Source organism: Anas acuta, chromosome 5 (assembly GCF_963932015.1).
Source record: "Anas acuta chromosome 5, bAnaAcu1.1, whole genome shotgun sequence".
In the NCBI taxonomy this organism is placed as follows: domain Eukaryota; kingdom Metazoa; phylum Chordata; class Aves; order Anseriformes; family Anatidae; genus Anas; species Anas acuta.
In genome coordinates, this window is record NC_088983.1 from 49,250,009 (window position 1) to 49,275,526 (window position 25,518).

The 25,518-nt window shown below is 45.1% G+C and overlaps 1 protein-coding gene across 2 annotated transcripts in view; it reads right to left on the reverse strand.

Annotated features, from left to right (window-relative positions):
- PAMR1 (peptidase domain containing associated with muscle regeneration 1) overlaps window positions 1-25,518 on the reverse strand; it is a 52,156-nt gene that overhangs the window by 16,234 nt on the left and 10,404 nt on the right. For both annotated transcript variants that reach the window (XM_068684668.1, XM_068684670.1), the window contains exons 2-6: window positions 24,498-24,674; window positions 23,639-23,767; window positions 18,739-18,853; window positions 13,833-14,050; window positions 10,076-10,183 (exon numbers count right to left, since the gene is read on the reverse strand). In XM_068684668.1, coding sequence (XP_068540769.1) covers window positions 10,076-10,183; window positions 13,833-14,050; window positions 18,739-18,853; window positions 23,639-23,767; window positions 24,498-24,674 — 747 coding nt within the window. The remainder of the gene's footprint in view (window positions 1-10,075; window positions 10,184-13,832; window positions 14,051-18,738; window positions 18,854-23,638; window positions 23,768-24,497; window positions 24,675-25,518) is intronic.

The window sequence follows — 25,518 nt, forward strand, 5'->3', positions numbered from 1 at the left end:
TGATTACATGACTACCTGAGTGTCGTTACATAGCGGTTCCTAAAATTTATGATATCTGTATTTCCAAAGTCTTTGTAAAATGAGCGCCTGTCTGCATGTGACTGCTGGGGAAGCTGTAGGACAGACATATTAAGTGATTTACCAGAAGGCAAATAGTGAGTGAGTGGCAGAGCTAGGAGAAGAGCTGTTATCTCTGTATATTCTTACTAAGTTTACTTGCAAACTGGCCCAGCTTTGTGCAGAAACCAGCATTAAAATATTGTGCTGTTGTGTAATCCAACGCGTTGCTCTCAGCAGCAGTGATGAGGTGATGGAGCTGTACAGGAGCAGAGAGCTGTGTGCCCCTGAAGGCACAGCACAGGAGTTGAGGGGGAGCCACCTCTGTGGGGTAGCAGGACGCCCTTTGCAAAGCCCCTTGAATAAAGAGCTTTTCTGAATTCAGACTTACAGAATTTGTCATCTTCACTCATAACAGAGCTTGTTTTCTATTCTTGGCCCTTGAGCTTTGTGAGTCCATGCAAATCTCTGGCACTATTTATTCCTACACTATCCCTTCCCTCCCCAGCGGGCACCCACAAGGTGAGGATGCCCCAGGTTCTCACAGGGTTTGCTGGCAAAGAAGAGCTGATGTGGAGGAGGACTCAGATGGCTCTCCTCAGACATCATCCCCCTGCAGCTTGGCAGAGCAGCCCAGAGACGAGGATGCCTAACACATAAGCCCACAGATACTAACTTTAGCCAAAAGCATAAGGGCATTGGCTGTCATAATGTTTTTGGAATGCCTGTGTCCTCAAGGAGGGAATGAGGTGAGGGATTTCTGGAGGCTGTGGCTCAGAGTACTCAGGAGAATGTTTTTTAATTTTTTCTCATAAGCAGTGAGGAGGACTTCCAAGCAAGTATATGATGCTGGCGGTGGGTTTGATGAAATTGTCCACCAGCATCCTGAGGCACGTCCTGGGGCAGTGTGGCTCTGCAATCTCCTCTGAACAGGGCAGTACCACCTCCAGGAGCCCAGGAGACCTTGATGCTTCAAGTCACACTGCAGGGGAGGAGCCCTGACTCCAGACTCATGCTTTAGGACCCCCAGCTTCCTGGTCTGGCCTTCAAAGCCTGCTGACTGCCACATTGCATACCTGAGGTCCTGCAGCAGGAGAATGGGTAGAGCTGCCACAGCCCCAGGGCAGAAAGGTGCCATTGCTGGCGGATGACTCCAAGCAGGTCTCACACCCAGTGGCTGAAGTATCAGAAACCTGCTCTGTCTAGCACCTAATAAAGCAAGCTGTGTTAGCTGTGGCGGGAATGCCCTTCTCTCTGTGACACTGCTAGAAGAGGAACAAGGATTCTTCCCCAGAAATGTCCCCCTTCATTGCAGTAGCTTCCATTCACTTTGTTAGCCAGCAAGGATTTTGCATTAACTTTTGCATTCACTTGTGTTTCAAAAAAGAGGAAACTATCTGCCCTCCGTCATGGCTCGTGCGGTGACACATTCTCTCAGTTCCGAAACTAGCTCAAGCCACATCTCCTACAGAAATGCTGGGACGCAAAATTTACCACAAAGACCGCTGATCTTAATTTGTGCCCCCTGAAAGAGTCCTGGAAGCTCAAAAGCTCCTCTCATTGTTGATTTTTACCAGTCCTCACATTAATCCTGGAAATGTCAAAGGAAATCATAACAAGAGCAGCTCATGAGCCAACCCCAAGTACTAGAGATTGTAGACTTCCAGTCCTACTTTCTGGGCCTCTTCACTTTTGCAGCAGTTCCACCAGCTAGGAATAATTACACAAAACTATGACATAATCCCTACTGAAATTTAAATCTTTTCATTCCCTTCCAGCCAATTGGAACTCACTCCTGATGTTTTCCAGCTCCCTGCTTCTGTGAATGAGACAGTATCCATGTGAAAATATGCTTGGATCACCCACTGTGATTTATTCATCCGGAGGCAATTTGGAGGTTGTTGCTTACAATTAGCCACTTGATCTTTATCAGCATTGTTCCTAGCCCTTAGAAAGCTGTGTCTCTGGATACAACCTTTCCGGTATTCGGTATTCGGATGGCCTACTTAATTACACAACTGGACCTGTTTGTGCATGGGATACTGGACTGAGTGAAATCCTAATGAATGATCCTCAATATTCACTTTCTCTATCAGCAGCAAGAACTAATATTGAGAGTGAGTTCCCCAATGTGTCCCTTGGAAAACATCACAATATCACGCTGCAGAGGAGAGCACCATCTGCTCACAGGGAAGATTGTAGAGCCACAGAGAAGCTGATACGCTCGTTATTATACCAAATGACAAAAGAGAGTAAATCATCTTGAGGTGTTTCATTTTGGAGATGTCAGCCTTCCAGCTGAGCAGGGACAAGCCCAGGCAATGCCGGATGGGAAAGACATTCTAAAGAAATGCAAGTTGCTTTGAAACAATGTTTGTGAATGTCCATTAACAGTAACAGGAAAACACCATTTAATGAGATAGATTCACTCCGGTGTGGCTGACAGAATAGTTTATTCAGTCTTTGGAAGGGATCTAAGCTGGATTTCAGGCAGAAAAGATGATCTGGCATTGCCTGTTTAAGAGAAAGAGATCAAAATTACCAAGTGTTGAGATGAGGGTATAGGGAAAAAGAAAATTACGGGAATTAAAAAGCAGGAGAGTACTAAGGAAGTAGCAGGGCAATTTGGTTGGCTGTGAAAAGCAGTTGCTGAGCTCTTGAAGAATACAAAGAGGAGTATGGGAGCCATAAGAAAGAGCAAGTGAGATACTGCCTGATCATTTGTGTCATCATGCCTACCGCCTGGGGCCATCCTGCCTTGGTAGTATTTTTTATCAGCTGCAAAGAGTGTGCAAGGCAGTGAAATCAAGCCCAAGAGCACAACAAAGGGAAGTGCCTAAGGTACCTAGCCTCAGAGATGTTTGCGTGTAAAATCCTCAAGGAGGAACAAAGCCTTTGAATGAACTGGGAAGGGGACGGGAGGGGGGAGTGAAACTGTCAGCACTTAAGCATGCTGGTTACTCCAACAAGCTTTCAAAGTAGATTTAAGGTTACCCCGAAGCACTGAAAGAATGCGCAGGCTACACATTTGCACCCAAAAAGCTTTGAGCTATGTATTAGTAGTCTTCAGAAAGGACAAGGAGCAGTTAGAGGCAGAGACCCCAAATCTATAACTGCTCTGGGCCTTTCTCTCATTTCTTCTCACTCCAAAGAAATCAAAAGATAATCCCCTGCCTCTCAGCTAGGAGGCAGAGAACATCTCCATCAGCAGCTTACAGCTGTATACCAGCAACTCATAGTCAGCAACCTCTGCAAAGGGTAGACCCCAAAGGGTGACCCCAAAGTGTGTCAGTGATGCAAAGTTTTATTTGGCCTGCCATGCTGAAGAGCTGATTTACACCATCGATTGGAGCAGACCTTAGAGGATGACTTTGTCCCTAAGTGATTCAGTGATGCAGTGACAGGGAAAAGTAACTTTGTGCTGTCCAGAATGGCAAGAATACCTGAAACATAGACTGGGCTGAACTGGCCTCCTGTAATACTGATTCATCTTTCCATATGGCAAGTCATACCAAGGAGAATCCCCTGGATGGTTTTACTCTAAGGCATGTTAGCAGACTGAGGAAAATGCTCAAGATTGTTTTAGGGTGTAGGGAGTGGTGATTTCCTACGAATTGATTTAACGTGGTTTAAAAATGCACCTCTATTCCTACAGCAGGCCTGTCCTTGTATAGATTTCATCACAGGGAAAACAAGTTTTGATTTAGATGATAGCCATGCCTGGAGCTATGCTCTGGGCAGAATGTTTTTTACCAGACACGTTGCGTTTTTTGAAAAGTTTTAAAAAATGGCTACTTAATAAACATTGGGAAAATAATAAAGGGACCAAGAGAAGTTGCCACTAAAGGAGTTATCCTGTCTCTTTAAGCCTTGTTATCAGCTACATTTACTCACTGGGGTTTCAAAACTCTATAAAAATATTATGAAACCAAGCACTGCTAAACAGTATTAGCAACTTCCTTGCACAAACCATGACTTGCCCAATCCAATAGTTGTACTGACGGAGCTGAAGGAAAGAGCAGTGTTAAGGACAAGTGTTGTGCAGTCTGATTCACAAGCAGCAGTTGTTGATTGCTTCAGACATTTGTAGTAATTTCCTATTAGATGTTCCTGCTCTCCTTATGGGGGCATCTTGGCTGTTTGCGTAACAGAAGATGAAGACCTTTAGTCTACAGCTCAGTGAATTAAGATAACCCAAAACTGATGTTAGGTTGCCTTAAAACATCGGGTGCCATGTTTTGTGGTTTGGCAGTTGCTATGTGAACAGTTCTGGCATCCTTCTACCAGAGGGAGAAACCTCCAGGAAATATACTGAACTGTAAAGTGGGAGCAGAAATCTCCATCTCCATCTCAAGCTAAGCCCTTTGAATACATGCACTAGGCACTGAACAATGCGGATCACACATCTTAAACACGTGATTGCAGCGACATCTTGAAATCAGAGAGCTGGGCAATCACCAAACACCTGGGACAGGGGAGGGTCAGGCTGGGGGTTAGGGAAAGGGTCTGCACCCAAAGGGTGCTCAGGCACTGGGACAGGCTCCCCAAGGAAGCTGGAAGAGCACCAAGCCTGCTGGAGTTTAAGAAACATTTGGACAATGCTCTCAGACATACAGTTTGATTTTTGGGTGTTCTTGTGTGGAGCCAGGAGTTGGACGTGATGATCTTTGTGGGTCCCTTCCAACTTGGGAAATTCTGTGATTCTACAATTCTCCTGGGTGGCACCATACTGTATTACAGGGGAGCAACGATAACATCCCACCAACTGTCTAGCCGGTATCACAATATGTTGACCAGGTCAGGAGAATAACAAAATCCCACCAGAACCAAACTCTGAAGGTGACTTTTAAAACCCGAGGACTGCAGTACTGTTGTCTTACCCAGCTATGCAGAGAAATGTGGGCCAATAAAGCTTCCTGTATGACTGCACTGGCCATGTCTTCTCTGCAGAAGTACCTCACCCTGTCTGAACAAACTGCCTTGCTGAACAGTCTTGCCCACAAAGGGCAGTTTCAGTGAGTGACAGTGCTCAGGGCACAAGGAGTGATGCTACGTTGCCTCTCAGAGGGAGTCCCAGGAAGGTTCTGAGAACAAGCTATCTATGGGAGCATCTTGACTGTGTTCACATCACAGCTTTGCCATGACGGGTTTAAGGGTGGTGGTGGTTTAAGCCTTAGCCTGTTACCCCTACTAGGCCTGCAAAAACCGAGGATTTCCACATTCCAGTTAAAGGATTTTGCAGGTGTATGGGTCTCAAGGTAATTGAGCCCTTGTGCAGTAATGGTGAATAAAAGGCCACTATCCTTTACTCCTAATTATAGGACTGGCCAGAATGGCAAGAAAAGGCTCAGGGGCATTTTCTTACACCTGAAGTTGTCTGCTATAAATATGCAGTATATGCGTGGCTTAACACATGCAGGCTGCAAACGGCAGAGTATACACCAGTGATTATGGTGCTCCTTGACCTGTTATTGAGAATCATTCTGACAGAAGTAAAAAAAAAATATATCCTTAGAAGTCTCTACATTACATGTCCATAGCTAGGTGAGAAAAATAGGTTTAACATCCAGAACCTTTCCCCTGTGCCTCATCCTAGACTCTGCTGAGTTTAAAACTGTCTAGTCTATGCCAAACGCTGACAGCTGGGCTCATTTTTTTCCCACAGCAGAAGAAGGCAGAGGATGGGGGAGTGTTACTGCTTTCTTCCTATTTTAAATATCAGTCCATCAGTGAAGGGTGAGGCCATCCCTAAGAACCAGCCCAAGTCATAGTTTCACGGGGGAGAGAAGGATGGAAGGGGATTATTTCAGCAGTGGGGAAGGGTCTGAAAGCTATATTCAGAGGCTGACTGCAACATGGTAAGGCCAGCCCCAGCAACATCAAAGGCTACAGCGTGGAGTTAGTTTATACAGCTTAGTCAGTTGGATTAGACCCTTCATTAGGATGCAGAACAAAGCTTTTCTTCTTGGCAACAAGGAGCGAGAAACAGAATGAAAATGGAAATCGGATCTGAGCCCTGAATTCCCCATTCAGCACGAGATCCCTTATTTGCGTAGGAACTCTAGTTTGCCTGGCTTTGTTTAAAATAAAGGTGACAGGAAATTTCAGGGCAGGATGAGGTCAAGGTCTCTTGCTTTGGGGCCAGCAGGCCCTGGGAGGACTCTTGAGTCAGAACGCCCTGTCCTAGGAGGAGAACAATCAGAGGGTGAGAGCATTTGCCATGGGGTACCAGGGTACCATCTTGCTACAGCTGCATCTTCAGAAGGCAAACTCAACACTGAGACTTTAGAAAAGACCTTGCTAAGTTTGAGGTGAACAAGCAGGCATCACACTGTACAGTGTCATTGACAGTGTGATATTTGTGTGGATGCTTTTTAGCATGTAGAGCTCCAGGATCAGGCCACTAATCAGCTGTTTTTTTTTTTCCCTAACATATCTTTTGAGGAAGCTGCTGCTCCATTTCAGGATATTTCAGGCTAAGAGAACAAGATGATCCTTTTTTTTGTCATTTCTTACACCTCTGATTGCAGGATTATTTGCATTAAAATAGACAGAGGTCATACAGAAAAACCTGAGTTTGATCTCAATCATATCAGCATGGCTCAGAGGTCACTGGGAGGGGTGTGCTGGTATACTGCAAATTCAGCTTAAGATCAGGAAGAAGTCCAAGTATTTAAAATAGGAATTAAGATTCTCTACTTACTGTATCATCATAACAAAGCATGCTTATGTGTAAGAAGGTATTTGTTGCTGGTCGTTAGGCCTTTTCTTTACTGTGTTTTAGGAGAGAAGAAAGAAGTAAAGATCTCACTCTACTGGTTAGCATCTATTTTACAATTTCTTACAGAAAAATAAATAAATAAATAAATAAATGATCTCCAGAGTCAAATCAGACTTATTTAAATTAGGAATTTTTTGACCAGTGAATCAGTCGTAAGTATGGCTGATTGAAATATTAACAGTTGTAAGAAAGAAATGAGCCTGCATTTCAACTTTCATGCCTTTAGATGATTGTATTAGCCCCTCAGATTGTAAACAAAAAGGCAATTGCCTGGTTGCCACAGAGGAAGAGAGAAGAGAGTACTAGTAATCAGCAATCTGTGCCTTTAATCATTTTATTAATATTGCAAATTGCAACTGACAGCAATTAGGGCTGGATATTACCCCAGGAAAGTAGCTTGACCAATGTTGATCATCCTGTTAAAGAGATAGAATTTACTTTAACAGAGGAAAAAATAGGTTCCTTGAGTTTTATCTCATTAAAGCCATTTCCATAATTTCCACAGTGCATCCCACACCTTTAAAACTAGACTTGGCAACAGACAAAAAGACATAGCTGTGTTGGGATGATGAAGGACTTTTACAAGTTCCCTCATCAAGGGGGATACAAGTCATTGAATGTCTATTACTGAATTTGTTTTATTTATTCCTCAGTGAGATAATCCCACAGCCTCCTTTTCTCCAAAGCAAGCCCCTTGGATTTCTCTGACTAAATCTCTCATATCTCTCTGGATACCTTCTGTTGCACCACCTCAAATCTTCTACATCCACTTAACATTAAGGGGCTCTAATTTTCTTCTCTCTTGTACTTATTTTTCATCAACATAAATCCATTGTCTTTAATGGGATTGCACCTGACATGCTCCAAGAAACCCGGACTGAAAGAATCATGATCACTGTGTCCAAAGTCATATTCGATATTCCAACAGTGACTGTTTTATGACCGTTTTCTGCGGAAATAAAGTTACAACCTCGGCTCCACCTCACAAGTCACAGGAAAGGCAGCCCTACTGCTGCAAGACCTAACACAGAGAATGATTCTGAGCATGATGTGATCTCCCTTTAATATTTAAACTGCAATGCTCTTCAGGAAACTAAATGACTAATTTTTAAAGAATTATAGCCACAGATATTTTTTCCAGTTCTTCCATTTGCTCTTAGAAAACAAACCAAACTTTTATTTTCTGCCCCTTTTTTCCCTATACACTGGAAAATACTTAGAATATGCTTTGGCAAAACTGCAGGAAATATCTTTAAAAATACTTCTTTGAAGCCAGAGAGAACAGAGATTTGCCATGATTTCCTCATACTGTGAGGTTTGTTGTTCACATACAAGGAAAAAAAGTCAACCTTTACCTGTTACGGAAGACAGCAAAATAGATGTTGAAAGAAATATTTCCTAGCCTAAGCAAAAGGTCAGCATACAACCACAAACATCATAAAGTAACAGTATTTTATCCACCTGCCCCATTCTTTCACAAATCAAACAAAAGGATTCCTGTCAAGTTAGACCTTACTGTATATATTTTTAAGTATCTCTTCCCTTTGCTTTATTACTATATACAGCCTTCATTGTTTACACTAAAATAGAAGTCTCATCCTATTGTTTATCCTTTACCTTCTCAGTTGTTTGCTGCTTGTGTTGCATGGGTGAAGTTTCTATACTGGAATTACAAAAGAAAACTAGTACAAGAATTCAAACTTCATTTCTTCCCTTGACTGTACTGTAAAGCCTGCCAAAAGTAGGGTTGAGGTTTGCTGGAAATTTAATTAATTTGAAATTTAGGTTGGTTCTGAACCAGATAGGAACCTTTTTTTTTTTTTTTTTTTTTTTTTTTTTTTTAATTTCTCTCTTACAGACAGCAATATAATCTCACTGAGCAGTTGAGAAGAGCTTCGAGTTTGCAGTCCCTAAATGACCTGCTACTGGCAGAAAAGGGTTTTTTAGCAAAAGAGCCAGACACGTTAGCCCTGAACCCTCAATTTTCAGCAGCTCTTTCCATACCAAAAACATGAGGAATCTGTGCAATTTGTCAGAATGCGGCACCCTTTTCTGAACCAAAACTTCTGGGGTTTATAGAATATGCAAAACTACCTCTCCTTTGGTCTGCCAGGAGGAAAAGTCAAGTCTTATGAGCTAGTTCTGGATCCATAGAAATCCAAAGGTCATTTGTCTCAAAATGATCCATTTAACAATGTAAGGAGATACCACGTCACTATGATTTAACTCCCCTGATGAAGTAAAAGCAGTTCCAGGACAGAAATCCATTTCTGAGAATGGCACAAGTGGGGAAAAGATTTTGAAGTGGAGAGGTTTGGTGTATACTGGCTATTCTGAAAAGAATTGAAAACTCTGAAAGCAGGCAAGGCATTGTGTGCCTTATGGCCAGATCAGTGCCAAAGCAATGCCACAGTAAGCCATACTTGGGCCAAATATAGTCCCTTCTGGATTTCACTAGTATCACTGAAATCCTCCAGGGTCAGCTGCAGCTTCAGCTCTTTGACGTTAAATATTGCATACTGCTTCCTTCAGTCAGTAGAGATGATATAGCCTTCATCATAGCATATATTGCATAATTTTTACTCCTTCTTGCTCTTTCAAGCCCTGTCAGAGACATTTGCTCAAGCATGGAAAACATGAAATTGCTAGAGCAGACAATGGATTTGATCGGATTTGAATCCAGTTAATTTACAATTCACTTGGCAAAAAGCAGGTGTGTATCTATATGTACAGGGAGGACTACGAAGACAGATGTGGACAGAATCAGCCATTTTCTGTTCATTCTGACCCCAAGGATCTCTGTCATTCATGATGCCAGTGCTCTAACTTTCAGACCACTGTGAGGGAAGACAGACTTCCTAGGACTGGCTCTGGCTATAGCATCGAATGCAGGGCTCAGCTGAGGTATGCACTGTTAGAAGAGAACAGCTATACACACAGTGGGATATAGCAAATATACCTCTCTCCTGAGAAGGCCAGCCCATTACAAGATTTCTCGTATGCTGTTTCTCAGCTCCAATTCTGTCTTACCCTCTTCCACACAGATATAAAGATTCAGAGCTTTTCAGTGGAAATCATAAACTGCATGCAATGTGTCTATAAATGCCAGAAGTAGTTCGGTGTGTTCTCTGGTACTCTGATTAACCTAACCTACGTACCAGTGACACTCCTAACATTCAAGCACCTGCATCAGTAACAACCCTGGAGGCTGGTCACACACACAGTGCCTGTACTCACAGTTTTCACAGCGACTCCCCGTATAGCCAGCCAGACAGGCACATTTGTAGGTACCACTTTTGTCGAGAATGCAAGTTCCATCATGAAGACATGGAGATGAAGAACAAGCTATCAAAGAGAAACAAGAACATTCATGGTCTCTGATAGGTTAGAGTTCTTGTATATTTTTCCTCACGATGGTTGCGTCTTTTACCAGAATTATATATTCTGGTAAAAAGGTGGGAAGACAGTAAACAGCTTAACACTTCTGCTCTTTTATACTTCTAGGGATGGGAAGTTCTTTTCCAAGCATTCATCATTTATTCTTACCATTTTCCTCTACCGGCTGCCCAGTGGTGAGAAAGGTTTATGGAAGAAAAATAATTTACAGCAGGCTCCAACAGTGTTTAGGGCTTAGTGTTTTATAGCCTTAAAGAAGTTTAATATCAAGCTACATTTCTCCTGCCATTCATCTTGGAGTTGAAGGATGAGTTACAGGAGCTATAGTTTTGTTTTGGTTTGGTTTTGTATTGGACATATGTCATTTGAGACTTTGCAAGTTGTTTTACCCCTGAGGAGCATTTATTTGGTGTTTGGTTCAAGAAGCTGAGCGGTCTTGATGATCCCGAGCCTGCTGAGGAAGCTCTTGCATATCACAAATCTAACAGTGATGCACATCAAACAGTGTATATTAGCATAATGGAGAAAGTGCAATTGCGCCATTTAATATCACCAAATTCCACTGTGTAATAACACATACACATTTTTTGGCCTCTAAGGGAAGACGATGGAATAGAATATTCATTTACTCTCAGAAAAACAAAGACATAGTTTCAGTCTAGATTATTTTCAAAACTGAATGCTGGTTTCAGCAGACAGAAGGTAGATCCCAATTACAAGATTTAGATTTCATTTCAGATTTGAGTATGTCCAACACCTGAAGGTCCCACGCTATCACATTTAAAGCATTCTCCCTTCTGCAGTTCAGAATCACAGATACCAGAATAAGCAGTTTTCCTTGCAAAGACTTCACCTGAAGCATGAACTTGGAATTCCTTACATCCAGACAAGAAATATAAAGCCGACACATATAGGTTTCTCCAGAGGTTTTGATGTGGTGATGTAACACTAACTGGTATGTAGCCAGGCAATGAATATTTCCCAGGTCCCTTTGAGGACTAAGGTCGAACTAAGGACAATAATTTGTTTCTGAAAAGGAATATATATGTGGCAATTGTACTGTATCCAATTAACCTAAAGAATCACCAAGAAAGCGAAAGAGAAGCAGAAGAGCTTGTATAGACCGGTATTTTGCAGTCACTGGTTTGAAGCCAGTGAACTTTTAGCTTTGTCCTCACCCCAGCTTTGTCTCATGACTCTGTAGAAACAAGTAAATGAGGATAAGTGCCAGATACTGTCCTGGAAAATGCCTGATTCTCAAGAGCACTAGATATTTTTCTTTTTAAAGGAGTCTTGATTGCCGGGCTTCAGTGAAACAACATGGGCCAGTGCTACAAAATGTTAAAGCCCCTATGTCGTGTCAAAGATCACTAGCTTGGGGGTACAGAAAGTGAAGTGGTACTGAAATTCAACAACAGGCTTTCATCTAAACAGATCCAACATATGTCTAATCCCTAGGAGATCCTGATGCCTCCCCATCTGGCCCTCCATCCTTCTCATCTGAAGTCTGCTGAGTGGCTTCACATCACTCATGCCAATTACTGGTTTTCATTTGACACTTAGCATGGGATGGGTGACAGAGCTCAGGGACCTAACACCTGTTTCCAGACCAGGCAGCGGAGCAGCAGGTTGTGTGGTTTCTCCCTTTAATAACTACGCCTGCAGCAACTTTTCCAAAGGGGAATATAGGCTTCACAGCTTATTTTATATTAATCAAAATCTTTCTGGCTGTCGAACCAGTGACCTCTGTGCAGCCAGTGCCACTGCTTCAGCAGGCTGTGACTGATAAGCCAGCACAAAGCTCAGCAGAAGGGAAAAGAGTGGCACAAGCCACTTTTCCAGTCCTCCCCATTACACCACTACAGTGCTGGCAACGTCTGATCATCTCCACACCCTATAAGCACAAGTGCTGCTGCAGCTCTCACCTGCGCCACAGGGAATTGCTCTAGCAAGCCTCGAGCAGCTTTTTCCCGAGACCTTGGCTTTTCACAAGGCTGTGCACAGAGGGAAATTTCAGGGGCAATGCTTCAGTTTGCAATGTGTTGCCAGAGCTTTCGATCTTGTGCTGCCCTTGCTTTCAATTCTACACTGCCCCATGCACGCCGTATTCTTCCCCTAAACCATCCTGCTGGACAGGTTAATGCTTCACATAAAGAGGCACTGGGAGTGTTTTAAAAGCCTTTCACTCCAGCTACACATTAGGCCAGAACAGCCTCATAATAAAGCCTACAATGAGACCTCCTCACAAACTCTAAGAAGCCCTTTGCAACATGCTCTGTGTGGATTACCACACTTGCAACCACCCAGCCTCAGAATAATTACCACTAAAAATGGGGCGGAAATAAAGTGCTCAACAGTATTCGAATACCAAGTGTTCCCTGCTGGGCAGAGAAAACAGAATCAATTCAGCTTGCGCCATATGGAAAATGTTAGTTTCCTGAGTGTAGGCAGCCCTTATGCAACATAGCCCACACCACATTCATTTGTTCGATATCACCTCTCCTGCTGTAAGCCCAGGCAAGCTACCAATAGCTAACTGCTACCGCTACGTTACTAAGGGGTACCAAAGGTAACAGCTGAAGAACAGGGCAGGCTAAGAAATGGCACAGGCACCGCATGCAGCAGTGCACACATCTCAGATTGCTAGTCACAACCCTGATCATTGGCAACAGCTGCCCCACGGGAGGTTTGTATATTTATATAGGAGTTACACAAACCAACTAAACTTCCTGAGAGAGATGTACCCCGGACAACCTCATGAAATGTGGGTCATTGGGGTATGTGGAAGGTAAGTTACACGGAGTCATAGACCCTGCAGGGATTATCTGTGGCAAAGCAGTATGCTCTGATTAGCCTTCTGTGCCAGGAGTACTGTAGATAGACTGGGCCAAAATTCCCTACGTAGCTAAATAAGGAAGGTCCAGGAAGAGCATACATACTGCAAAACCAGGAGCCAGCTACACTTTCTATGTTACTGAGTATGAACAAAAACACTGGAATTCTGGAGCCCTACTTCTGTCATTCATAACACTGAGTTCACCACAGAATGGGAAATGCCCCTATTTTTTTCTTCAGAAAAGAATCTGTCCTTTGTACACACTTTTTTTTTTTTTTTTACTTTTTTTTTTTTTAACTCTAATGGTATGATACATGAGACAATAAAAGGCACGTCAGGGCATTGTCACTTAGCTAATTACGAGGCTTTGCATCAGGTTTCTGCTAACGGAGTCAGTGGCTCTGCTCCTGCACACAGCATTGAGCAATTCCACAACTGCAAAGATATACATGCCCCTTCCTCTATTTCCTTCTGTGCTCTTGGTTCTCATATTCACACAGCAAAGTCTCACAACACAGCAGCCTTTCTGTGCCCGCCGATGTGCTTGCTCTTCACACAGGTAGAGGGAATTTAGTCTTTGTTAGAAGAACCTCACATTCACATGTTATCTGATGGCTTTTGAACCTTCCCTGCACTGACTTTGTTTAAGTTGCTGTTGGCAACACAGCATGAAAGTTTTTAATGAAGCAAAACAGGGAGAGAGATTAGTGAAATTGAATTAATGAGAATGAGCGGAATGTTCCACTTTTGGGACTATTTTACCTGTAATTTCTTCAAAGACAGCATGAAATCCATCAAAGTTCTTGGATCCATCAGACTGGAAAAGGACATGGAGAGAAGACCCAGTGCTTCGGATGGGAGGAGGCCTCTCATTTCCACAGAATTTCTTAATTATTCGGCTGTCCAAATTGTCCCCATCACGGACCTCCACATAATCATACTGGCACATGTAATCAAACTCCAGGCTCAGCATGGAAAACCTTGGGGGAATAAGGACACGCATTCAGACCTCATACTCTGACCTGTGCACCCTGATTCTGTTTTATTTAGAAGCTTAGTTATGTTAGTGCCCCCTCCTCCATGAATCAACAAGTCCCAATCACATGAAGACCCCCTTGCTTCATCTCCGTTTTTGCAATGTGATCCTTGAAAGCCAGCTCAGCTCTACAGAGCTGCTCCATGAGAACATTAAGTGGCACGACAGTGAAGCCAAAAGCGAAGTCATACAGTCTGATCACTTGCATCAGGACCCTAACCACATCACAATGTTAAAGCTTTCATCTCCAGTCAGATGCAGTAGGGGGTATATTTCTTTCATGGCTGTTTGCTAAAGATTGTTCTGTTTGCCCTAAATAAAGTCCTAAGTACTGAAAGTAACAGTATCAAAGACCAAGGATCAAAAGCTATTTACATTGTTATGTCCAAAAGCCGGCAATTCGGGGTACAATGAAAGCTCAGAGACGTGACAGAAGGAGAAACAGAGAAAGGGAATCCGAAACAGTACAGCACGTTGTGCATTAGAAAGCAAAATGGTAGTAAATCCCCAGTGTCTGGCACTTGCCCTTCTTTCAAGGGCAGAAATAAGGGACAGCAGTTAGTGCAGAAGGGAAATATTTAAAGCTTTTTCCCACAATGTCTGTCTTTCCTAGCTTTGATCCAGCCACTGCGCAAGGCTCTTGTTCATTAACAGCAATGTTATATGCTGCTATTTGAGTTCAGAGGGGCACCGAGCCAAAGCATGCCACCAGAATATGAATGAGAAGCAGAGTGAGAAACACCAAGGGCCTCTGGAGAATAAGCAATGGCTAGGGGTGCTCGGCCCAGCCCTGGTACAGCGGATAAGAACGAGAAGATCTGGGCTGGGAGAAGGCCATGCTACTATTTAGCTGCACATTTTATAAAAGAAACTCCCAAAGCATTCAATCTTCCTGAGAATTCCTAACTCCGTAGATTATGTGTACTTAGGATCAGGCTATATCTCCCACGTTGCCTATTCCAGTGTGGGCCTAGTGGTTTGGAAAGACTGTATTTTCACACCAAGGAGATGAGCCAAATTTTGGATCTGCTGCCACATCTCACAGTCTGAAGAGGCAAAAGAGTACAGGAGTCTATCTCCTGCTCTTCTCTTCTGGGGACTCAGGCCATAAGGAAGCCCCTGTGTTCTGTGAAATGACCTTTCATTGCCAACTCACGAACTGACCTTAGAGGCCTCTTCACTCAGTCACCTTTGTTCAGGTCATGTGGTTGGTTTTAGAGCATCAGGAATGCTCTACATAAAGAGAAATGAATGAGCAGTTTTAGGAAGCTACAGCAATGGAGCAGAGCCCCTCATTTATTAAATTATCCGGTAGAATGTAGAAAAAGAGAAAAGAAAAAAAAAAGATATCTGCTTTTAATATACATAAGAGATTAATTCCACTTAGGTTTGCATAAAATACATGAGTTGGGAAGACTGAACTCTAATTCTGTCAGGTTTGCCAAAGACATCCTCGCAGGCATCAGGTTACACACTACATCTTCAAAATATTCTTTCACCTGCAGGTCAAATACCAGGGAGCTACCCTTATGGAAGTAATAAAGCCATGCAAATTAATCTATTCATCCTTGTCACACTTATCTGGCTACAGTTTATCCTGACTCACTCCTAAAGATAATTACTGGTTCTCTGAACTGATACATTTCTGACTAAAATTAAGGATGTGTGTAAGAATACCAGAAATGTTTCTGGGATGCCCTCCATGTAATGAGGGAAAGAGCTGGGATAATACCACTAACTCTCTGCGTACTACTATTTACAGATGCAGAAGCAAACTCTGTCTAGCAATGCATTCCTGAACGAGTATCAGGAGACACTAGACAGAGTAAAGGCACAGAATGCAAGATTCATATGCGAAACACTGTTTTTAATTGTTTTCACTGCTTTAAAAATGATGAAAATGGAGTAGAATATATGAAAGGCATAGGGGGTTCTGATTTGCATTTTATTTAACTTAACACAGAAGCAGACACACTGTACTGATGACATTGGATCCCATGATTAAGACTCAGAATTAGCAGGTCAAAAAACCTGCCATTCAAAAACTCTTGGCTATGGCCTAGTTGACAGGACTCTTATTTAGAGACCACAACATCTATTGATATTTAAATCAGTTACAGTCTATGTAATTAACCTCACTTCCCTCACCTGTGAAACTGCGACTATATCCTAATTCTCTTATGTATTATGAAACTAAGTATTTAAATTTAATGCTACTGGTCACCAGAGACAAAAGGGAATTAAAAGAACTGTCTTGATTTCATTACTGTCTGCGGTGGGAATACATTCACCAACCCCTTTGAGGAAAGCTTCCAGCCAAAGGAAAAGATTTAAAACTACATCTCTGCTGAGGCATTAAAGAAAATGATTGAAAGCTGTGAGCTACGTCTACTGTGGTGTGACATCCCTGACGTGGCTCGGGCTGAGGGAGCCTATACATCACAACCCAAGGAAAAACAAGGCTCGAATAAAAAATAAATAAATAAATAAATAAATAAATAAATAAAGCAGATAAAACAAACCACCACTGCAATCTGGGCATCATTTATCAAAACAGCTCTGCTTAGCCAACCCCCAAAGGACAGTGTGGCACAGCTTGAGGCAAGAGAAGATTTATTGGTGCTCCTGAGAGTTTCACTCTTCCTGCCCAGTGTAAGTGGAGACAAACCACTTTGTTCCCCCTTTGTATCACACTGTCCCTATCCCTCGCCCTCGCAAGCCATCAGCGTGGCAGCAAACAGAATTTGTGGGGAATGCACAGAGAGAAGGAAGAAAGGCGTTCTTTTGTTAGCAGTGATGCTGATTCAGCACAACACTGGCTGTGTGCTACAGCTCTCAGCAGAGTTAGCACTCAGAGGGAATCAGTGTTTTTACAGAAATGCAGTGAAGGCAAAGGTTCAGCCAGGACGACAGACCAGGAGGAAGATTCTGCAGGCCTGCTTGATCGTACCTGCCCTTCTGTGCAGGTATAGCCTAAAGGAGAAACTTCTAGCTAAATGTACCAATTTTCCACAGTACTTATCTGCTGAAGTACCCCAATGGCCACTCTGAGGTAGCCTACCTTGAAAACCTCAGCTTGTTCAGAATACACACCAGGGCTTCATTACGTGAGGCAGATATAGGTCCTTCTGCTCTGCTTGGCCTAAAGGTTCCCTCCTACGCCATGCAGGGTTGCAGGACTAAGTGTCCTTTGTTAAAATAGCCTTTCCTTCCTTTCTAGTACCGTGCACCCCGTATCACTGGCTATCATCTCTTTACACTAGTGATGGGTGCATTCACTAGCGATGTGCATGCATGGGATCTGTTTCTCCTCTCACAGCTATTCCCATAAAAGTGAAGACAGGGTGACACCTGTAGCTGCTGAAGAACTTTTTTAGCCTTAAAATTGACAAAGTCTTGTTCACAAGTGTAAAAAATACTGGATTATCAGCTCTCCGAGCCTGTGCTGTGCAAACCATGCACCTAGCCAACAATGTCTTTTAAAAACAGGGTAGGTACAGCTCATACCCACTGAGACCGAAACAAAGCTGTGTCACAAGAATGCCAAACTCTTCCTCACAGCATTGCTTCCCTGTGTCTCCCATGTGCCACATAATTCTCCAGTCAAGAGGCTCCAACACTAACCAGGCAATAATTACAGCTGCTCATAACTACACAATAGGCTTGCATTTGCAAGTCTAAAAAAAAGGGGGGGAGGGTTAGTGTGGGAATGCCATGAACTCTTCATTTCTATTCAATTCATTTCTGTTCCTCTTATTAAATATTAAGTCTTGTTAAATATATAGGAAGAAATATGTCTATGTGTCTAGCACAGTTCCTTTGCCTGGGCTCAGAAGCTGGTGAAATATTGATGTGGAGGCTTCAGCTACTGTTTTTATTATATTAGCTCGTGGGTTTTGAATGCGATCCCCTGCCAAGCTTCCTGCTGTGTGTGTGTGAGTTCCCTGCCACACACATACAAAAACAGCATTAATTACCCCAACTAGGGGCTCTCCTGCTCTAGGCAAGGCACCTGATCAAGAACTGTGAGTTTCAGTCATCAGGGGAGGGTAACAGGGCAAAGAATACATGGGTCAGAGCAGCAATGACTTTCAGGAGAGTCGGTCACATCTCCAGACATATGAATGGTAAGATGAATAACTGAGGCTGGTAGAGGACTGTGCTGGTAAAATGAGTGAAAGAAAATTAAGAGAGGGAAAATGTAGACTGACTGCAAAGCATGTCCCAAAGGTAACTCTCTCCTGGCAGGAGACATCATATCAAAATGCTCCCATAGCTTTTCTTCAAAGAATGTCTTAGGTCAGTGTGGTACACGCTTGAGAAAGTATTGGGTGCTGTGGCATCAAGGTGTTGAAGAGATCTGGAGAGATGCATTGTGCCCAATATCTGAGAAACTCTCCTTAGCATCCAGCTGTCCTAAAGGGGAACTGAAGGCAGAGCATCAGTGATTTATGCAGTGGCTGCCCATCACAAGCTAAGCTAGGGGAAAGCTGAAGGTGCCAGATGCAAAGTGGGAGTAGTGTCTTCACTGTCCCAGAGCTCTCAGCTGCTGACACTTGCTAACTCTTTGGTTATTCATGTGCCCTGATGTCTACCTGAAACCAGTGCTGGCTGAAAGTCATTATAGCCTACCTTAATTCAATGTTAAATCCAGCTTGAACATGAATAGTCCATTCACATCGCGCATTCAGTGGGTAACTCTCCAGCAAAATCTGACCTCTAGAAGCCCGAAGAACCTGCCCGCACCCTGGGGAGCAAAAGAAGAAATAATCTGTCTGAGGAACCTTCAAAATGCATTTGAAGAAAATATAAGTAGTAACAACACTGGAATGAGAAGACAGTGTGGCTTAGGAAGGTACGTACAAGGCAGCACAGAAAACAATGGAATGGCCACACAGAGGCTGTAAAAAGTTATGATTCTATCAGAAGTCTCGTCCATGTTAAGACTCCCCCAATAAAAGTTTTACTTTCTTGCTTTTCCCTGCTTTGCAAAGCAACCCCATGACACTATGTCTTACTGCTTTTGTCCCACTCAGGATTAGCCCGTCCACCCACCTGGCCAATGCTCCAGCTCACAAAAGTTCCGACAGGTCTCATCTCAAACTGAAGCTGAAGAAGCTTGTGGGATAGTGTCAAAGATACTATAAACACTTAAATTAGTTCAAGTGAGTAAAAAATTGAGGTTCACTGATCACTCATATTGAGCATCTGTGTCTTCCTTCCGTTGACAACAAGGAGGAGTCGTTGCACCCAAAATCATTTTTTGAAGTCCTTCCCAGGGAGATTCTTGGAGGAAAAACAGCTGATGTATTCCTACAGGAGGTATCCATTTTCCCTCAGGATTCACCACATCATCCTTATGTGTGCCAATGGAGACATAAAACTGCCATGACCCCTCCACCTCACTGTAGGGTATGTGTAATATACAGCCCTCACCTCTTTTCTCAGGTTCATTCCTAACGTATCTCTCCTCCTGTCCTGATCTATCTGTGTCACTCTCAGCTTTACATCATACCAAAAAATCTACTTCAGTGCCCAGCATCAACAGAATAAGAAGTACTCCAGTCACTTCTGCCCAGTCTGAAAAAAAACATCAGAGGAGAGGGACCCGAATAGGCAGACAAGATCACACACAGAGGAAGCAGGATCTTTTCATGGCCATCCTGCAGCTGTCCTTAGGCAGCTGTCCAGAGATAGTTGCCCTAATTCCTCATCATGGATGCTGAACATTTGTAGTCCAGAGAGTTCTCTCACCTTCTGTAACCTCTCCCTTTCCCCCAGCTATAAAATATGGCTAGAAGTATCTTCCTCTGTGGAAGAAGGAAAGTTGTTTAGCAATTTTTGTAGAGCCTTCTGTGATCTGTAAATGGAAATGCTAGCAAAATGAACAGTTAAATCCTTACACACCAAGCAGAGCTCATTTCTCAGTTTCTACTTTCCTGACTACATCTTTTCGAATGGAGTCTTGCACATGGCTACATTCTCTACTAAGCCTTCTGTTGTTTTGCTGGGGAATGAGGCTGTAACTGTAAGCCAGAAATTGCAATCGAGTCTAATAGCACGGCTGAACCAAGGGATCCTGATAGGCACTGCACCACAGGTAACTAGAAGAAGCCAAAGGGTCAAAAATGACCCAACAGGCCTCCACGGCATGTCTCTCACTTCTTTTTATCCCTCAGTCCAACATAAAGACCTGTTCCCTGCAATAAATTCTGAAGATGAACCCTACGTTTTTAACAAGTAATGCAGGATGAATGTTCCCTACGGGAGTGGTGGGTTTTAACACTTGCCCCAGGGCCCTTCTTTCCTTTGGGAAATGAGGGAGACAGTGACCTGATTTGGTGAAGTAGAAAGCACCGCGGTTCCCATTGATCTTAGTGTCTGGAAATCTGTCCTGCTGCATCTTGTCTATGGGGAGACGTGAAAACTGAGGGTCAATTACTCCTCTTTCTTCTTAAGAAAGAGTTGCTCGAATGAAATACCCTTTGTTCATTTACCCTCGGTTACCCTTAATTAAGCAGGACCGAAGGAAAGAGAAATCCTGCTCAGAGGAGTTCCTCACAAGTGTTTCATCCTTCTCTGTGGCTTGCTTAGTTCCTTGTGTAAAAGGCAAGGATTAATGACTGTGCCCAGCAGCCACATTACGATTCAGCAAGTACGGCAGGATCTGCTGTGGTGCACATGATAATGCTCCTTCCCACAGCATGGAGCGGGACCTTGTGCTGCCGCTGGCTCCTGCCTCAAAAACAACCTGAGACAAAGCTGCTAGAAATCTTCAGATGGTTTGACAGGGGGCTTGGACCACCTCAAAGAAAGTTTCCCTTTCGTCCCGAAGGGCTTTTGAGTTTCCTGTGCCTTTAACAAAGGAAAGCCAAAGAACTGGTGCAAAGAGATACTTGTGTGCAAGGCATACTAAATGAACTTTTCTGTTTGCAGTGGTACAGCCTGAACCCTCTGAACACAGATGCCAAGGAAGTAGGTTTGGCCAGCGAAGCAGGTGGTCCAGAGGCTAAAGAGGAGCCTTTCAGTGATTGCCTCCAAAAGAACATTCTCAGGTTTGCTACCACCTTCCTCTGCACAAAGCACCTTTGCGATCACATCTGTGCTCCTGTATCTCCAGCGCTTCTAGCAGAGGTTAGGCTGCCTCCCCAGACCAACAGCTCGGTTATCTGTTGATCAAAAGGAATCCTTTCCCTTCCTGAAATCTGCAGGAGACCTGGAAAGCTCTCAAGAATAATTTACATCCTAAACACAAATGCTGGCAAATTCGGCCTCATTTACAAAAAAATAATCCACTTTGGCAGGCTGTCAACTTCCTTGTTCCGTTCCTGTTCCTGAAAAAAGGCAGCTTTCAGGGCCACAGTGAGATTTCCTCTAAGGCTCGTTACCGACAGAAAGCAAAACAATGCACGAGAGCTCCGAGTTCCTGCCCACGGGGACCCGCGGCGCTGTGAAGGTGAGGTCCTGAGGAGACCTCCTCTGAGAACTTGGTGCCTGCTGTTGGAGTGCTCAGCAGCGGTGTGGGGCTCCTTCAGAGCTCCGGTGGGTGAGCAGGGGGCAATGGCAGCAGCAATGCTACCGCTCTTCAGAAACAGGGTGGTGCGAGAAGGCAGCTCTCGCTTGTCCCACCCTGTTGGTACCCGTTGCTCGTCGCAGACTGGTTATTACGTGAGACCCTGTAATTTTCAGTCTGTAAACGCACAGGCACTGCCATCACCGGGAACACCGGGACAGGGAGGGAGCTGCTGGCTATCAGCTCTGTGGGTAACCCTGCCCTGAGGGAGCATCTTCCCAAGCGCTGTGAACCAGAGCTCGGGAAAGGCTCGAGGACTGGGTGCAGGGAGAAGGGTCGAGCAGGAGGGGCTGCTTTTAGGTTGTGATGTGCCTCGCAGGGCACGCCAAGCCTCCCACCCCCCAGGCGCTGCCCTCGCCCCCATTAACTGGGGGGGGCCGGGCCGGGCTCCTGCGGGGCTCCCGGGCGCCACCCCGCGGCCGCGCCTCGCTACTGCAGCGCGGCCGCCTGAGGGGAAATGGCGCCGCGGGCGGGAGGGCGCAGCGGGGAGGGGGCTGCGCCGTGCCCCGGCGGCCGGGCCGGGCCCGGGGAGGGCAGAGCCGGCGCCAGGCGGAGCCGTCCCGCTTGGGCCGAGCTCGGAGCGGCCGGAGCCGGGAGAAGAAGCCCGGGGGTCGCCGCTGTGCGCGGCAGAGCCGCCCGCGGCCCGCGAGAGGGAGGCAGAGCACCGCGCTGCTGGGGGGCAGCGGCCGCCGCTCCCCTCGCTGCGCCCTGAAGCAGCCCGAGGCACCCAGACAAGGGCACCCCCCGGCACCCCAAAAGACCAAGTGGTAGAAAAGCACTGACGGGCAAAGCTCTGTGAAGTTTCAGTGGTGCTGCAGCCTCCTGACGGGCTGCAGCGTGAGGTGATGTGATGAGCTAATGAGCCTGTCTTGGCTCGGCTTTGAAGTGCCGAGGGAGCTTGAGAATCGACCCAGAGCAAAAGGGCCTTAAAAATCAGAAATCAGACTGTAAATCGCAAGGGACTCAGTTACCAGCTTCTGAGGAGCAAAGGCTGAGTTAACCCTGCTGCTGAAACAATGGGCTCCCCACATCCTGCTTTTCAAGCAGTCACTTTATGTTGTTTGCTTTCACCTCCTTAATTGTCATGGGCTGCGTTTGATGGGAAGACAGATTAACTTGTTGCTCTAACATCTGTGACTAGGAGGAGATAAGCCGAAGGTGTGTAGAACAATGGACAGAAGAGAGTAGGAAAAGCAGACGCTGCTTTCATCCCTCTCGGTGAAACAGAGAGGCAGTCAATAAAAGCTGAGGGAGGGTTGGTGAAAGGCTGTAGTTTCACCCGTGGGAAATTGGTAAAGGAAATACGTGCCTTAAACGGTCTCCAATTAGCTTATGGAATTCATTATTAAACGATAGCACTGGGACCAACAACTTAGCAAAACCCAGGAAGGCAGGGCTTTTGAATCAAAACCTTCAGATAGCACCAGCAGGGCCTGAAAGACCCTGTGTTACCCAGCTCTTCCTCTGAGCGTGTTGGAGCTGTGAGGAGGAGGGAGGGAGCGCCAGGACTTCCCTGGGGCTGCTTCTGTAGCCTGGGGGTTGAAAGAGGACAGAGGAGAAGTTCTGTAACATAGCTGCTGCCCTTGTAAATGTTTATGCTTTGCTGAAATCCTCTGGGGAATTAGTTATGCTGACATATGTCCGAGAAATGCAGAGAACAGAAGATTTCCAGAGTCACAGTAGTTAAAGTTTTAAAACAAAACAAAACAAAACAGAAGTTTAGTAGGGTTGTAAACTCCCATGACCTGGGGCCCGCGCCAATCCCTAGCAGATGAGCCTTGGAAGAGAACTTTTCCCCACCATACATCTGCTCAGTGCCTGGTTGCGTTTGTCCTCTCCTGCCTGTGCCCTTTGCGAGGGTCATGGTACAGGAACAGCTGCAAAGGCACAGCATGGCTCTGGCTCCATCCCATCACTCCCTGTCCCTGACGTGCCTCTCTGCCCGTGTAGGACACTTACTCATGCAGTCCCCTCCGTACCAGCCAGCTCTGCACTCCGCGCAGTAGATCCCCTTGATGTAAAAGTCATCGAGTGTCCCTCCCCAGGAGCCGTTCCGGCAGGACTTGCAGTTCTCAAAAATGGTGCAGCCTGAAAGGAGAGCCACCGTGTTAGAAGAAAGCCAAGGTGGATTGTCCTGTGGGGACAGGAGCAGCCACTCTCTGTTTTTCACAATAAATGCCAACAACATTATTGACTGCTGTGGCGCTGACAGCTTCCCCGCTGTGAACCATACCCAGCCTCCAACTCCAAGCCCTAGGCAGCTCAGACTCTGAGATCTGGAGCCAAACGCTCTGTTTCACTGGCCAAACCTCTAAATCTCATTGCTTCAGCTGTAAATGCCTCTCTCATGAGTCTAAGCACATTATGCTGGTGCAGGTTGGACTCAGCCCAAGTGATTCAGATGTTTCCTGACCTGGTCCTGTCTCCTCCTGCTCTCACCTGTCACCCTGCCCTCTCCTTGCTAGTCAGACTGCCCCATCATCTCTCTCTTCTTGCCTTGGGGATGCAAATCATCCCTGAGCACCTGTGAAACACTCCTGGTGGGCAGCCAGCTGCATCATCACCCTTTGGCAGCTGCCAAACCTTCTGAGAAGCCCTGAGGACAGCTTTTCTACTAGAAGAGTCTTTTTTTGGGCAGCAATGCTACATTGCCATGTGCACTGCTGCTGCCACCAAAGTGACAGGGGCATTCCTGAGGAGACCCAGCGCCATCCCAGGCCCTGAGGGATGTCCATGCCTTCACTGCTCCCCTGCTCAACAGCTGCCCTTACATGCTGGCCACAGGTCTGGTGTGAGCACAGCGTGGTGGTACACGTACCTGGGTGGATTAAGCAGGAGTCACACTCGTTCTCCTCATTCCTGCAGCAGGGAATGGTGTAGCCCACTTTTTCTTTCCGTCCTGGACAGACGCACTCGATTTGGTCATACTCGCAGCACTCCCGGCACATGATGTTCCACTCCGCCCCGGGGCAGTTCTCATTGATCACCGTGTACTCTGCAGGCAGGGAGGGAAGGGGGGGGACAGCAGAAATAAGCCACTCTCTGCAGAGGATTGACGGAATCTGTTATTCAGCGATTTGTCAGATCAGGCATGGCATGAGGTTGCCCCGGGTCTTCAGTGTAGAAAATTGCAAACTAGGTGGTAACCCACATCCCAAATAGCAGCTGGGGTGTCTGAGGGACGAACAGGCAGTTTTGCAGGGACAGCCAGGGGAGGCAAACACAGCAGAGGTAAGGGATATGGTTACTTAATTCTTTCCTCTGCAGGGCCTTCCACATCAGCACTGAGAAAAATAATTATATAAAAAAAAAAACAAACAGTGGATGAGGTAATGTGAGAAACTATTCTGCAGATCTCAGCCTGACTTACAGCCTCGTATACAGTGTACATTATTTAAGCTATGCGAGCATGTTTTGTTCAGCCTGTGAATTTGCTGCTGTCGAAGACGAGGGTGTCCGGCAGGAAAGGCCAATTTCGCGGCTGGGTTTTAGCCAGTTTCACTCCCTATTTTCACTCAGAAATACATAGTGTTATGCTCAGTTTTGTTGCCAAAGGAAACAAGATTTTTCATTATTTTTAAAGGTTTGTTTTGTCTGGCATTTCTAATATGATAACATTATTAATGTCTTCTTATTATCTAGCATAACCTTATACACTGGTATTTAAGCTATGCTGGAAGTGCCCGTTTAGGAAAGGGCACTGTGATACCTCAGGGTGTGACTCCAGACTGCCGCAGTAAGTGCAGACCCCACCTTCCGTCGCCAGCACGCTGTCTAAGGTCTACAAACTGAAATCTAATGAGTGCACGCGGCTGTCAGCATGCCTCAGCCAGCTGACA